General features: G+C 40.8%; 1 protein-coding gene across 1 annotated transcript in view; it reads left to right on the forward strand.

Annotated features, from left to right (window-relative positions):
• The first annotated feature begins 34 nt into the window (after positions 1–34).
• The window catches only part of LOC120570980 (zinc finger protein 260-like), a 35,147-nt gene continuing 22,446 nt past the window's right edge, over positions 35–12,735 (forward strand). The window contains exons 1-3 of the mRNA XM_039819664.1: positions 35–103; positions 538–985; positions 1,106–1,402. Of these exons, the coding sequence (XP_039675598.1) occupies positions 35–103; positions 538–985; positions 1,106–1,402 (814 nt within the window). The remainder of the gene's footprint in view (positions 104–537; positions 986–1,105; positions 1,403–12,735) is intronic.

A 12,735-nucleotide genomic window follows, 5' to 3' on the forward strand; every position in this document is an offset into this window, starting at 1 on the left:
GTCCTCACAGCTTCATCAGAGACAAACTCAACACATGAAAACAGAAGGTAATTGTGACGTTCTGAACGAGAGCGGAGAACCTCCGTCAGGTTTGAGAAGTCATGTGACTGTTTGATGTGATCACACAACAAAAATTAACGCTTATAGACAAATAATCACTGCAACTGTCTTCTGTTATCTGAGATAGTGGCAGCATGTAGTCGTTAAACCGAAGAAGCCCCAGGATGGAGCCTTGGTGAACTCCGCATATCATATTTGTCTGCTCGGATGTTTATATATAGACACAAAGGAGTCCCTGTTCTTTAAGTAGGATTCAAACCAGACCAGAAAATTAAATAAGAATAAGATAAGCCTCAGGTATAATTCTAAGTCTTTACAGCACTCAGGCTGAAAGTTATAATGCAGAAACATGAAATACCTGTTTTTTACCACATAAATAGATTTGAAAAGAGACTCTGTACTGTTGATGCTGTCTCTCTGTGTCTGTGTTAATGTCTCTCTCTCTCTGTGTGTGTCCTGTTTCCTGCAGATGTGCAGCAGCTGTTGGTGGTTAAAGAAGAGGTTCCCCCTGAGCAGCAGGAGTGTAGCTCCAGTGTGGATCAGCAGGAGCCAGAGCCCCCCCCACACATTAAAGAGGAACAGGAGGAACTGTGGAGCAGTCAGGAGGGAGAGCAGCTTCAAGGGCTGGAGGAGGCTGATATCACCAAGTTCCCATTCACTCCTGTCCCTGTGAAGAGTGAAGATGACGAAGAGGAAGCTCAGTCCTCACAGCTTCATCAACGACAAACTCAACACATGGAAACAGAAGCTGATGGAGAGGACTGTGGAGGACCAGAACCAGCCAGGAACTCCCATCCATTTTTACAACCAGAGACTGAAGACCAGACTGGAGACTCTTCTGATCCCGAGACTGATGACAGTGCTGATTGGAAGGAGACCAGAGAACCTCAGTCAGTTTTAAACTCTCTGAAACATGATTCAGCATGTAAGAAACCTTTCAGCTGCTCTGAGTGTGGGAAAAGATTTGGCTTCAAGACAACTCTAAAAAGACACATGAGAATCCACACAGGTGAGAAGCCTTTTAGCTGCTCTGAGTGTGGTAAAGCTTTTACTGATAGCGGAACCCTGAAGAGACACATGAGAATCCACACAGGAGAGAAGCCTTTTAGCTGCTCAGTTTGTAATAAATCTTTTACACTGAGTGAACATTTACAGTCACACATGAGAACTCACACAGGAGAAAAACCTTTCAGCTGCTCAGTCTGTAAGAAATCTTTTACACATAGTGGAAGTTTACGGATACACATGAGAATCCACACAGGAGAGAAGCCTTTTAGCTGCTCTGAATGTGGTAAAGCTTTCACTGATAGTGGAACCCTGAAGAAACACACGATAACTCACACAGGAGAAAAACCTTTCAGCTGCTCAGTCTGTAAGAAATATTTTACACGAGGTGGACATTTACAAAAACACATGAGAATCCACACAGGAGAAAAACCTTTCAGCTGCTCAGTTTGTAAGAAATCTTTTACACAGAGTGAAAATTTACAGTCACACATTAAAATCCACACAGGAGAAAAATCTTTGAGGTGCTCTGAGTGTGGTAAAGGTTTCACTGAACAGGGAAACCTGAAGAGACACATGATGACTCATTCTGGAGAAAAACCTTTCAGCTGCTCAGTCTGTAAGAAATCTTTTACACAGAGTGGAAATTTACGGTCACACATGGCCGTAGTCCACACAGGAAAAAAATTCAGCTGCAGTGTTTGTAACAAAAGATTTGCCTGGCGTTCTGATGTCAAAACACATAAATGTGTTGGTCAGATGAAAACAGAAGCTAATGGAGAGGACTGTGGAGGACCAGAACCAGCCAGGAACTCACATCTACATCCACTTTTACAACCAGAGACTGAGGACCAGACTGGAGACTCTTCTGATCCTGAGACTGGTGACTGCCTTTAAGTCCAAGCAAAACTTCTCAAGTATCAAACAAAAATCTTTATGTATCAAGATCTAGATGGAAAATATTTTAAATATTTTATTAGATATTGTTAGGGGTCGAAGCCGGAGTCTGGAAGAACTGGCGGTAACTAAGCTACGCCGTTCGCACAGCAGGGCTGTGGAACCCTATTGCTTTCCTAAGGATTATTATTTTTCTCCACGTAAAACAGATGCTACAGCCTAAACCGTACATGGTGGGGGCGTACCATTTTCAGGACTGATCCAGAACCCTGCACAGACCTCGGACACAAACATTCAGACGCTGGCATTATAGCAGAAAAAACGTATTTGGCCTTATAACTCCCGAACGGTACATTGCACATAAAAATACAAAATCACGAACTTTGCCATATCTCTGCCAAAATAAATGCTATCATCACGAAACTTTAGATTCTTGTTTGCCATGACCGCCCCTTACATCCAAGTGTTCCTTGAATCGAGCTGAATCTGATGATATATGCCACGGCCATTTCTGCTAAGAAGTATTTTTGCAATATCGCGCAATGCGCAAAACCAGCTTTTTCGAACTCCTCCTAGGCCATGCGACCGATCTGCACGAAACCTGGTACGTAGTATCTCCAGACGGACCTGACCAAAAGTTATCAAAAGAGTTTTGCTATGTTAAACGCACAACCAAAGAAATTTTCGTAGCTAGCCACAAAACGTGAACTTTAGCATATCTCTGCCAAATTGGTAGCAATCACAGCAAAGCTTGATAATATTGTTTGACATCCCACTCCGAGCCTCCGTACCAAATTTGGTGAGGATCGGCGCTATTAGGGGGCGCTATAATAAACGTAGACACGTTTTGGCAATGCATTTAAATGGGACATTTGCAATGGCAATATCTTTGCCGCAGTAAATGCTATAATCACCAAACTTCAGATTATTGTTCAACGTCCCACTATGATGATATGTACCAAATGTGGCGAAAATTAGATGGCGCTATAATCAACGTTTATGAGTTTTGGCACATAACTCAATGCATGCAAATGGGACACTTTCGATTGCAATTTCTCTGCCGTAGTAATTGCTACAAACACAAAACTTGTGATGCTCCTTCGGCATGCTGCTCCAAGGCTCTGTACCAAATTCGGCCTTTAGGGGGCGCTATAGTCAACGTAGACCAGTTTTGGCCCTTTTACTCAATCAGTGTTAATGGGATATTTGCAACGGCAACGTACCGCGGACCTTGCGTCTCACGCCCTCAATAGTTCCTGACGTTTGCCTCTCCACCATCACGCTTTGGGTCCCGGGTCGTCAGGGGCAACTGGCGCCGGGAGGCTTGGACCTCGTCATAACTGATTGCAGTTGTAGTTTTGTCTTGTAATGTCTGTCATATAACACATATATTCACTTCTTTCTAAGTAACGTATGTTAGGAAGATTCTCCATTAATCATGTATCAATATGGGAGTTTATACAATACACATTGGGTTCATGTTTTAATTTAGTGTATCATGTTAAAGCACAATTTAGGCCCAGCAGTCTCGGAGAGGAGACTTTTCTCTCTCTGTCAGGGAGACATGAAGTGCAGGTTGAAAGCTATCTTCAGTTTAAACAAGGGAGATGTGAGGGAGGTAGCATATAGTCAGGTTCACTATATATTTTTGTGGGATTTTTTGGGGGGATTTGCTAAACTACATTTCTGGAAAGGTTATTGAATAAGGAGTCAGAAAATCAATGTTTGCATTTGCCCAGATGTCTATGTGGCAGCCATATTGAATTTAAAAAAAATGGCCGCCATAAAACTTTAATTTGTGAGATCTCGGCTTCTGAATAAGCTGGAAAGTTGATTTTAACTGCTAAACCCACATTTTCAGGGCACTTTTATGAGGTTTTTTAACATTAGGCTCGTTCGAGATGAACTGCGCCTCGCCTGTAAAGTAGACGAGAGCAGGCGGCAGCAGCAGGGGGCGGTGACAAAAGTCCGCTCTCAAGTCGGACAGTTTTCCAGCTGACTCCAGCAGCCTTCAGACTTAACAGGAAGTGACAGAAACACGGTGGTCCGATTCCGATTTAATAAAATGTTATCAGACCCCTATATCAGCTCCTACACAGTCTCCAGTTGTTTTTATTATGACAAAGTAGCTGTCAAAATTCTCTACATGCGATCTGTTGCTGATTTTAATAAACAACAGACTGTAGATGATCCGTAATCTGAACAGATTTAGTCTCTCTGACTTCTAAACACAACTATCAGCCACACAACATGTGTTCTGTACAGAATAAGCTTTTAAATCAGACAAATCACAGTTAAAATCCCTCCGATTGAAAATCAATAAAAAGTTTATATAAAACGTCATCATGTTGAGTCGATTCTGAACCAATCAGCTGTTTGATCAGCTGAGAGGCCGGCGTTTCCCAGCATGCCCTGGGTCCACCTGCGTCCGCCTGGCTCTTGCAGTTGGTGAAAAGCACCTGCGCTACCTGCGTCTCAGAACTGCGGCCGCCTTGGTCTCGTGAGATTATCGTTGCCCACGTGTGCATGATGTCAGAGCAAGTCAGGATCAAGTCGGACACAAATCTAACCGGCACGCATTGGGCGCCGATCGCCGGTGATCGATTCTGCGCAGATCTGGCTCATCTCGAACGAGCCTATTAATATGCATTCCCCTAGCCTGCCTATGGTCCCCCAGTGGCTAGAAATGGTGATAGGTGTAAACCGAGCCCTGGGCATCCTGCTCTGCCTTTGAGAAAATGAAAGCTCAGATGAGCTGATCTGGAATCTTGCTCCTTATGAGGTCATAAGGTGCTAGGTTACCTCCCCTTTCTCTGCTTTGCCAGCCCAGAGAATTTGGCCCATCCATGAGAGAGAGAGAGAGATCATGGCTATCAAACGAGCAAAGTGGCAGTTGGTATTTTTTACCTACTCATGCATCGAAGGGTTAATATGGTGAAGTGTAACTAGCACCATTGGATTCCCTGACCCTAAAAATGTGGGTTTAGCAGTTACAATTTTCAAACTTTCCAGCTTATTCAGAAGCCAAGATATCACAAATTAAAGTTTTATGGCGGCCATTTTAAAAAAATTCAATATGGCCGCCACATAGACATCTGGGCAAATGCAGACATTGATTTTCTGACTCCTTATTCAATAACCTTTCCAAAAATGTATAGTTTAGCAAATCCCCAAAAAATTCCCACAAAGGTTAAAATCTGAATATAATGAACCTGACTAATAGGGAAGTTAGCCTAGCAAGGTGTTTCCTGTCAGGGAGAGGAGGAGTTTTCTCTTGAGAGCAAAGCTGAGATGGACATATTATGATCTGTACAAAACTATAAAAACTCACTTGTGCATTGCTATGTTCCAAGGTAATATGATCAGTGACACCAAAATGATTAAGGTCTTTTGACATGTATAGTGTCTCCTATGCCACTAATTAGGCCATGGTAAAGCTAATAAAGTAAAGATATATAATTGTTTGATTTGACCGGTGTGGTACACCAGGACATGCTGAGTACCCTCCAGGATGAAATAAAGTGAAATCATTTGAAGTAAACCATCTGTTGACTAGCATGTACGTTAGTAGTTATTGTCTGGGTCACGACAAGAAAGTCATAGTGTGTTGAAAAGTCATTCAGTGACTCCATCAGGAACAATTTGACATGTGGTTAGAGGAGCCTGGACATGAACCACCAGCCATGTGTTTATGAAGCTACTGCTCTACCTCCAAGCCACAAGTGTTGTATTATTTCAAATTTATTATATTATGTATTACGTTACACAATTGTTGTGGTATTTCAAAAGAATTAAAAAAAAAGACAAGGTATATTATATCAGAAGTCTGAAATAGTATAATATGTTGAAAGAAGTCATAAAAAGTCATAGTATAGTATTTCGGAAAAAGTAAAAAAACGTCATAGTATGTCAAAAAAAGTCACAGTATAGTATGTCCATAAAGTCATAGTAAAGTATGTCCAAAAAGTAAAAACAATTCATAGTATAGTATGTGGAAAACGGTTGAAAAAAGTCATAGTATATAAGGCTGAGCAATTTTATCGATATTCTGCGATATAAATTGATATTTTTTTTCCCAAGAAAGTATCGATTTTTAAGCCGCGAGTATCAATACATAAGTCCCATTCAAATCCCCCGTTCGCGTTGCAGGAAGAGCGATTCAATCTTTCAGAAAATGATGTAAGTGTATTGAATTATATCGAATTGTATCGTTGGCTGAATATCGTGTATGGTATCGTGAGATTAGTGTATCAGTACAGCCCTAATAGTATAGTATGTTGAAAAGGTAAAAAAAAATAAAAGAACATTATGAATTATTTTGACTAACAATTTTAATCTGAGGATGTGGAGTGGATCACAGACTGGTATATGTCAACGTTTAGTCAGGAAACGGTTTTGAAACCATTTCAATTTCTTTTCAAATGCTATAAAGTTGAATAAAACCCCCACAATTCAATGAGAGTAATTGTAGCTTTGCTTATTTAAAGCCAATGTACTTGCACTTACTACTTGTTGTCTGGAGTTTGAACCTTCACAGTTGAAAGCACTTAATTGTAAGTCGCTTTGGATAAAAGCGTCAGCTAAATGACATGTAATGTAATGTATTGATCCAATCCTCCAAAAAGCGTTGTATGGAACCATCCATGTTATTTTTGAAGCAATTTGGCTTTACATGTACTGTACAATAGAGACAACCATATATATGTAGGCACATATCAACATAATATACAAAAATACAAATAAGACAAGTACACATGGAGTGGGATGTAATGTGCAAAAGGTAATAGTGCAAAGTAGTGTGCAAGATGCATACTAGTATCTTGCAGTATCTTAAGTTGAACAAAACCCCCACAATTCAATGAGAGTAATGATCCAATCCTTCATTTTACTTGCAAAAAGCATTGCATGGAACCATCCATGTTATTTTTGAGGCAATTTGGTTTTAAGTAACCTATATTTCAGATACAGAAACATGGAAAACGGGTCAAATTTGACCCGAGGACAACAGGAGGGTTAAGAGGAAGTTACAGTAAACCATAGAGCTTTTATTGTGAAGGGGAAAAGCGGAAGTGGATGCAGTGTAGTATTGTTGCCTGTGTTGTGGTTGAATAAAGTGAGACGTGCAGTGCCGTCTCTGTTCCGGCATTGGACGCCCGTGTTTCTTTATTTTATAGTCAAACCTGAGTCTAGGCAACAGAAGAAACCCTCGGTTACATTGGTAAACAAACATCTGACCGGAAGTTGTTGGTACGACCCGTAATAGCGTCCGTCCCCGGAACTAACGTGTGTCACATCGTGGTGAGGACGGCGGAGTAAAAGGCGCCAGTGTTTAGTTTCTTAAGAACAAAGAAAGGTCCCAAACTGCTGGATGTGGTTTTAAAAGCTGAAACGAAGCTCCACAGAGCAGGTTGGTTTTCTTTTTTAATGTCGCAGGGAGTCGGTGCTAAAGATAAGGTTAGCCGCAACTAGCTCCTGCTAAGCTAACGTGTTGTTGTTGTATATCCTGAAACAGGACGGGGAGAAGAGGAGCAGAGGAGCAGAGCCGCGAGGAACTTTAACATGAGCCACGGTCGTAAATGCAGTGTTCCAGGCTGTACAGGGGATGGAGACACCTCTCATAGTCTCCCCAAGGAACCAGACACTCGACGGGCATGGCTGATGTTTCTCTATAAGAAGATCCCTGTCAAGTTCGACTCTCAGTTATTCATTTGCTCGAAGCATTTCACCACAGACAGCTTTGAAAACCTTGGACAGTTTAAAGCAGGATATGCTAAGCTGCTGTTGCTGAAAAAAGGGACTGTTCCGACCGTGTGGTCGTCACAACCACAAGCTGTAAGTATGGTTTTGTCGCTAGCAGTTATTAGCAATGCTAACGTATCCTAGCTGTATCTAGCATCCATAGAATGTGACCGTGGTAAAGTTGGTTTTATATTGGACGTTGTATGTTCGACACATTGGAAAAATCTATTATGCAGCTTGCCCTTTTGACCGATACACCAAACAACTTTTGGTGAACTCAGTTAACTCCCCTACACATTGCACAACGCTTCTTTTTGCAAAAACCTACTTAGATTTTATAAATATTTTTTTTTATGTTAAAAAATGCTATAAATCTATTATGTGTGTGTGTGTGTGTGTGTGTGTGTGTGTGTGTGTGTGTGTGTGTGTGTGTGTGTGCGCGCCAGTCGGCAGCCCCGCCTGCTGCAGATAGCCGACAGGATTGAAACAGCAGAAGCTTTCAGCGACAGAGTGATAAAACGTTACAGCTTATATTGTTGTTAAAATGTATACTGGTTGGAAATCTCTTTCGCTGTACGTTTTTTCTTGGTAAATGTGAGATGTTCGAGTCACACACGAAGAAACAAGGAAATGATTTTGGCGACGTTACGTGTTACGTCAACCCGTTCTCACTACCGCTTAGTCAGTGGCTCTCAGAGTCACGTACTGATACAAAGTCTGGCACGTGGGACTGCTGGGATTGGTTGAAGTCGTCTGAAACTCTGGTTATTGGACAAGAGTAACATATAATAGGTCAAAAGGGCAAGCTGCATAAATTTTTTTTTTTTTGATTTTTCAAATATGTCAAATATCCAACGTCCAATATAAAACCAACTTTACCACGGTTAGAATGTATGATGATTGACTTTATTGGCAATGGGGCTAACGTTATTTCATTTTCCTGACTTTGTTTCATTCGAATAAATAACCTGTGTTGTCATGTAAATCTACAGTTCACGATGCATGTTTGTCCAGATCTTTTTTTTAAGCTGAGTAGACTCACGATAGTTTGTTTTGCTAAGCTGTAACGTTACATAAGTCCATCCCGTTTGCTTCAACACCAGAAGTGGAAACGACTAACAACGTTATCATTTCAAATGATAACTAGTAAATCTGTTCAAAACTATGTTGTGTAGATACAATAGACTTATTTGTAGGTTTTAATTTCAGAGTACATCACAAGAACGACAACACACGAAAGATGCAGCGTGCCACACAGATGCTCCAAGTGTGGCTTCTCGTGGGACACAACTGTCTTATATGACACTGAGACCTCACCTACGAAGCAAAGGTAACCCTTCTAATTCTTCTTACAAAACCAGACCTCTCATGGTGTTTGTGTTCTCCAAACATGTGTAGCATTATGACTGGGTAGCATTTAGCAGAGCAGTGTTATCCAAGTATGGTTACCATGATGACTGGGTACTTTTTTTGTTATTGTGAGCCATTCACAACAAATTAACAAACTTTTTATAGTATGAATAGAACTATTCATCAGTATCACCACTGATTGGTCTGATCTCAATCAATTGCATTACCTTTTTTTTGGGTACTGGTGAACATTATTTGGTCAATAGGTATGAATGGGTTTATAAACAAAAGATATGACTGAATAGTAAATTGTGTGTTGAAGATGCATTTTCATTTACTTGTGCTATTGTATCACAGCAGTACATTGTCCTTAGGCACTAACCAATCCATAAGACACCCCACTAAAATAGTTTCCCCCCCCCCTTCCCCTTTTGAAGGCATACAGGCAACAGTGCTGTGCCAGAGTGGGGCAGTAGGAACAACGGCTCCGCCAGTCTCTGGGCCATTATCTTCATCTCCTTTGAAGGGTCTGAGGCCAGCAAAGAGACCTCGCCTTGAATGTGAGGAGGAGGAGGAGCTGGAGGAGGTTTCCTATGCAGGCACTGATCCTCAGTCAGTTACAACGGAGACAGAATCATCTCAGCTTTTGTAAGCAAAGTTACAACTCTCCCAATGCAGCAGTGTAATTTACATACAGTACATTGTGACTGTTGTCAGATTGTGCAGTTGATTTTTGACTGAAATGGACAATGTTGTTTTTTCTTTATTATCTCTTGTAGTACATCACCAGTGTCCTCGTATGATGCAAAATACATTGTTTTTGAGCAATGCCTCCTCAGCCTGTTCGAGACCTGCCCTGTGTGCACAAGGGTCTGTAATGTCCTGCCACGCAGAAGAGGGTCCTTCCTAGCTGTTGACCAGCTATGCCCTCACTGCCAGTTCTTCAGACAGTGGAAGAGTCAGCCAGTTATTGGGAGCACACCTGTGGACAACCTTCAGCGGTCTGCTGCCATTTACTTTTGTGGAGTTTCTTTTTCGAAGCTGAAAAAGGTACCGTGATCGTTGTTCCTTGCAGAATGTGTTTGTCTAACCTTCACTTCACAACTAATTTACTTTTAATTCTTGTATAGATGTTTGAGGCAATGCAGCTGATAACACGTACTTATGCTGCCTTCAGAAGACATGCCAGGACATACCTGGAACCGTCTATAATCCACAGCCGGACCGAACGGCAAACCCCAAAGCTTAAGATCCTCAGTGAGGCAAACAGTGTCGTTCTCGGGGGTGATATGCAAGCAGACTCACCAGGTACCAGGTTTTTCTTTCTGTTTGAATGTGTATGCATTATACCATAGATTTCAGGTGAGGTGTTGCCTTAGAAGATGATTAATTCGACATTAATGTTTATAGACTAAAAATTAAAAATTTTTTTTTTTTTTGAAATTTTTCAAAATTTGGGGGGTTTTTATTTTTTTTTTTTTTCACTACTCTTATTTTTTTATTTTTTTGGGCGGGTGCAGGTATTTGAAATCATTAGGACTAATGCAATAGATCACATGCATCTGTCTTATCAATGTTATACATACAGTATGTGGTCAAAATGGTCAGAAAAATGTGTGTACATAATCCCCCGTTTAGGGCCCTATGAAATCCGTTTTATTCTTTTTCAAATTCCGTTGAATTTTTTTTCAAATTCCGTGTTTTTGGATTTATTTTTAGCCCTTTTGGATTTTTCGGATTTGCTTGTGTTCTTTTCTCTTCTAAGCAGTGTTGACCTTTATTCCTATTACAAAAACTCAGTGACACAAACTCACAATTCAGCTTTTTTATTTAAACTGTTAATATATTCAGCAAAGCACATTCAAAATTACCTAAATAAAAGCTAATTGGATGCTCACCTATAACAATGTTGAGGACACTGCGATCTCAGTTGTCAGAGGCTTCGTTAGAATAATTAGCTGCCCTGTACTTGGTAGCATTGTCCGCCTAAATGAATTATAAATAAGCATAAAAACTAGAAGGCTATTTGCAGTATATTAAATCGTTTTTGACCTAATTATTTTGCACTGAAATGAAACACTCGAGTCTGTCGGCTCTGATAGCGCTGCATCACGTGCACCTGTGCAATATCATAGCCTATGATTTCCGAAAATAGTACTATGTCAACTAGTGATATCAGCACAATAACTGTTGAGAAATATGCACCATAATTTAGACAGTTGTTTTTGTCATATGTTATAGTAACTGACAGACGCTATCATTTCAGCCGCTCTGTGCGTGTCCTCGCACACAGCGAGGCTGAACATAGGAGCTCAGCATCGCAGCTGAGACACGAATAGACTATTAACTTAAAGCTTTTACTCTTAAACACAAAAGGCACGTCCACTTTAATAAAAAAAGAATATTTATTAAACAAACAAATCAAGACGAGAGCAGAAATATAATAAAGTGCATAACTGAAATATAAAGCATAGGCTCAAAACAAATACAAATGGCGCAATTGCGCGTTACGCTCCAAAAAAGAAATGATAATAATAAAGTGCCCAAATCCAATAAATAATACTAGAAATAAAAACGATAATTCACAATAATAAAAGGTAACCATAAAATTACAACATGTTATTTAGCCAAATTTTAAACCGAAAACAAAATAAAGTGCATAACAACAACAAGGTAGGCTCACTCAGAACAAATACAAAAAATAAATAAAATGCCCAAATGCACAAGTATTTCAAATAAATGTGCAAAATTAGAAAATGTTATTAATGTCCCAAACGAAATCATGTAAAAACGATGAAATAAACAAACGGCTACTCACTCACAGAGAGTACAATCGGTGTCTACTGTCCACATTTTTTTGTGTTGTGTGCGATAAACACCAGCATATCCACGTTCTTCGGAAGGAGACCGCTTCTTGCTTTATTGACAATAAATCCTGCCTTGGAGAAAATGCGTTCAGAAGGCGTGGATGTTGCAGGGATACAGAGCAGTCGCTTTGCCACTCGGGCCAGGCTCGGGTATTTGTCTTGGGTTTTTTTTCCACCACCCCAATGGTCCAGAGTCAATTTTGGTTCTGTCCTGAAGATACTTTTTCATTTCTTCTGTGCTTCTCCCACCTGATTCTGTAGAAACGTGATGGATGACGTGATGCAGCCACGGCACGACAAATTGGCTCTTGTTTGAGTGCAGCGTTAATACAGAGCTGCAAAGTGTGCCCGGCGCACCTGACGCCCTGCCTGCATCTCTGGCCATTCATGTGATTCCTTTTAGTGTTTCCACACAGAGTGCCATATTAGCCGCATTGTCACATACAACAGAAACTCTCTTTGCTTCTGGAATTCCAAAGGTATCAGCAACTTCAGATAGTCGTGCAGCAATGTTTCTTCCTGTGTGCGCCTCTTCTATTTGTTTTGTCTCAAGCACAAGACTCCGTGCTTTCCTGTCTCCATCAATGAAATGGGCAGTCACTGTCATGTAGGACTCCATTCTAAGAGATGTCCACATATCTGTGGTCAAGCTCAGTGCCTCGCTGTGTTGTATTAACTCTGAAACTTTCTCTTTGAGTCCCTCATATTTTGCGGTTAGTGCATGCATGATTGTGTGGCGTGCTGGCACTGTATATCCAGGTTCAAAAACTTTTAACAAGTTCTTAAAACCTTGGCCCTCCACAACAGCAATGGGCCT

Source organism: Perca fluviatilis, chromosome 13, assembly GCF_010015445.1.
Source record: "Perca fluviatilis chromosome 13, GENO_Pfluv_1.0, whole genome shotgun sequence".
NCBI classification, from domain to species: Eukaryota; Metazoa; Chordata; class Actinopteri; order Perciformes; family Percidae; genus Perca; species Perca fluviatilis.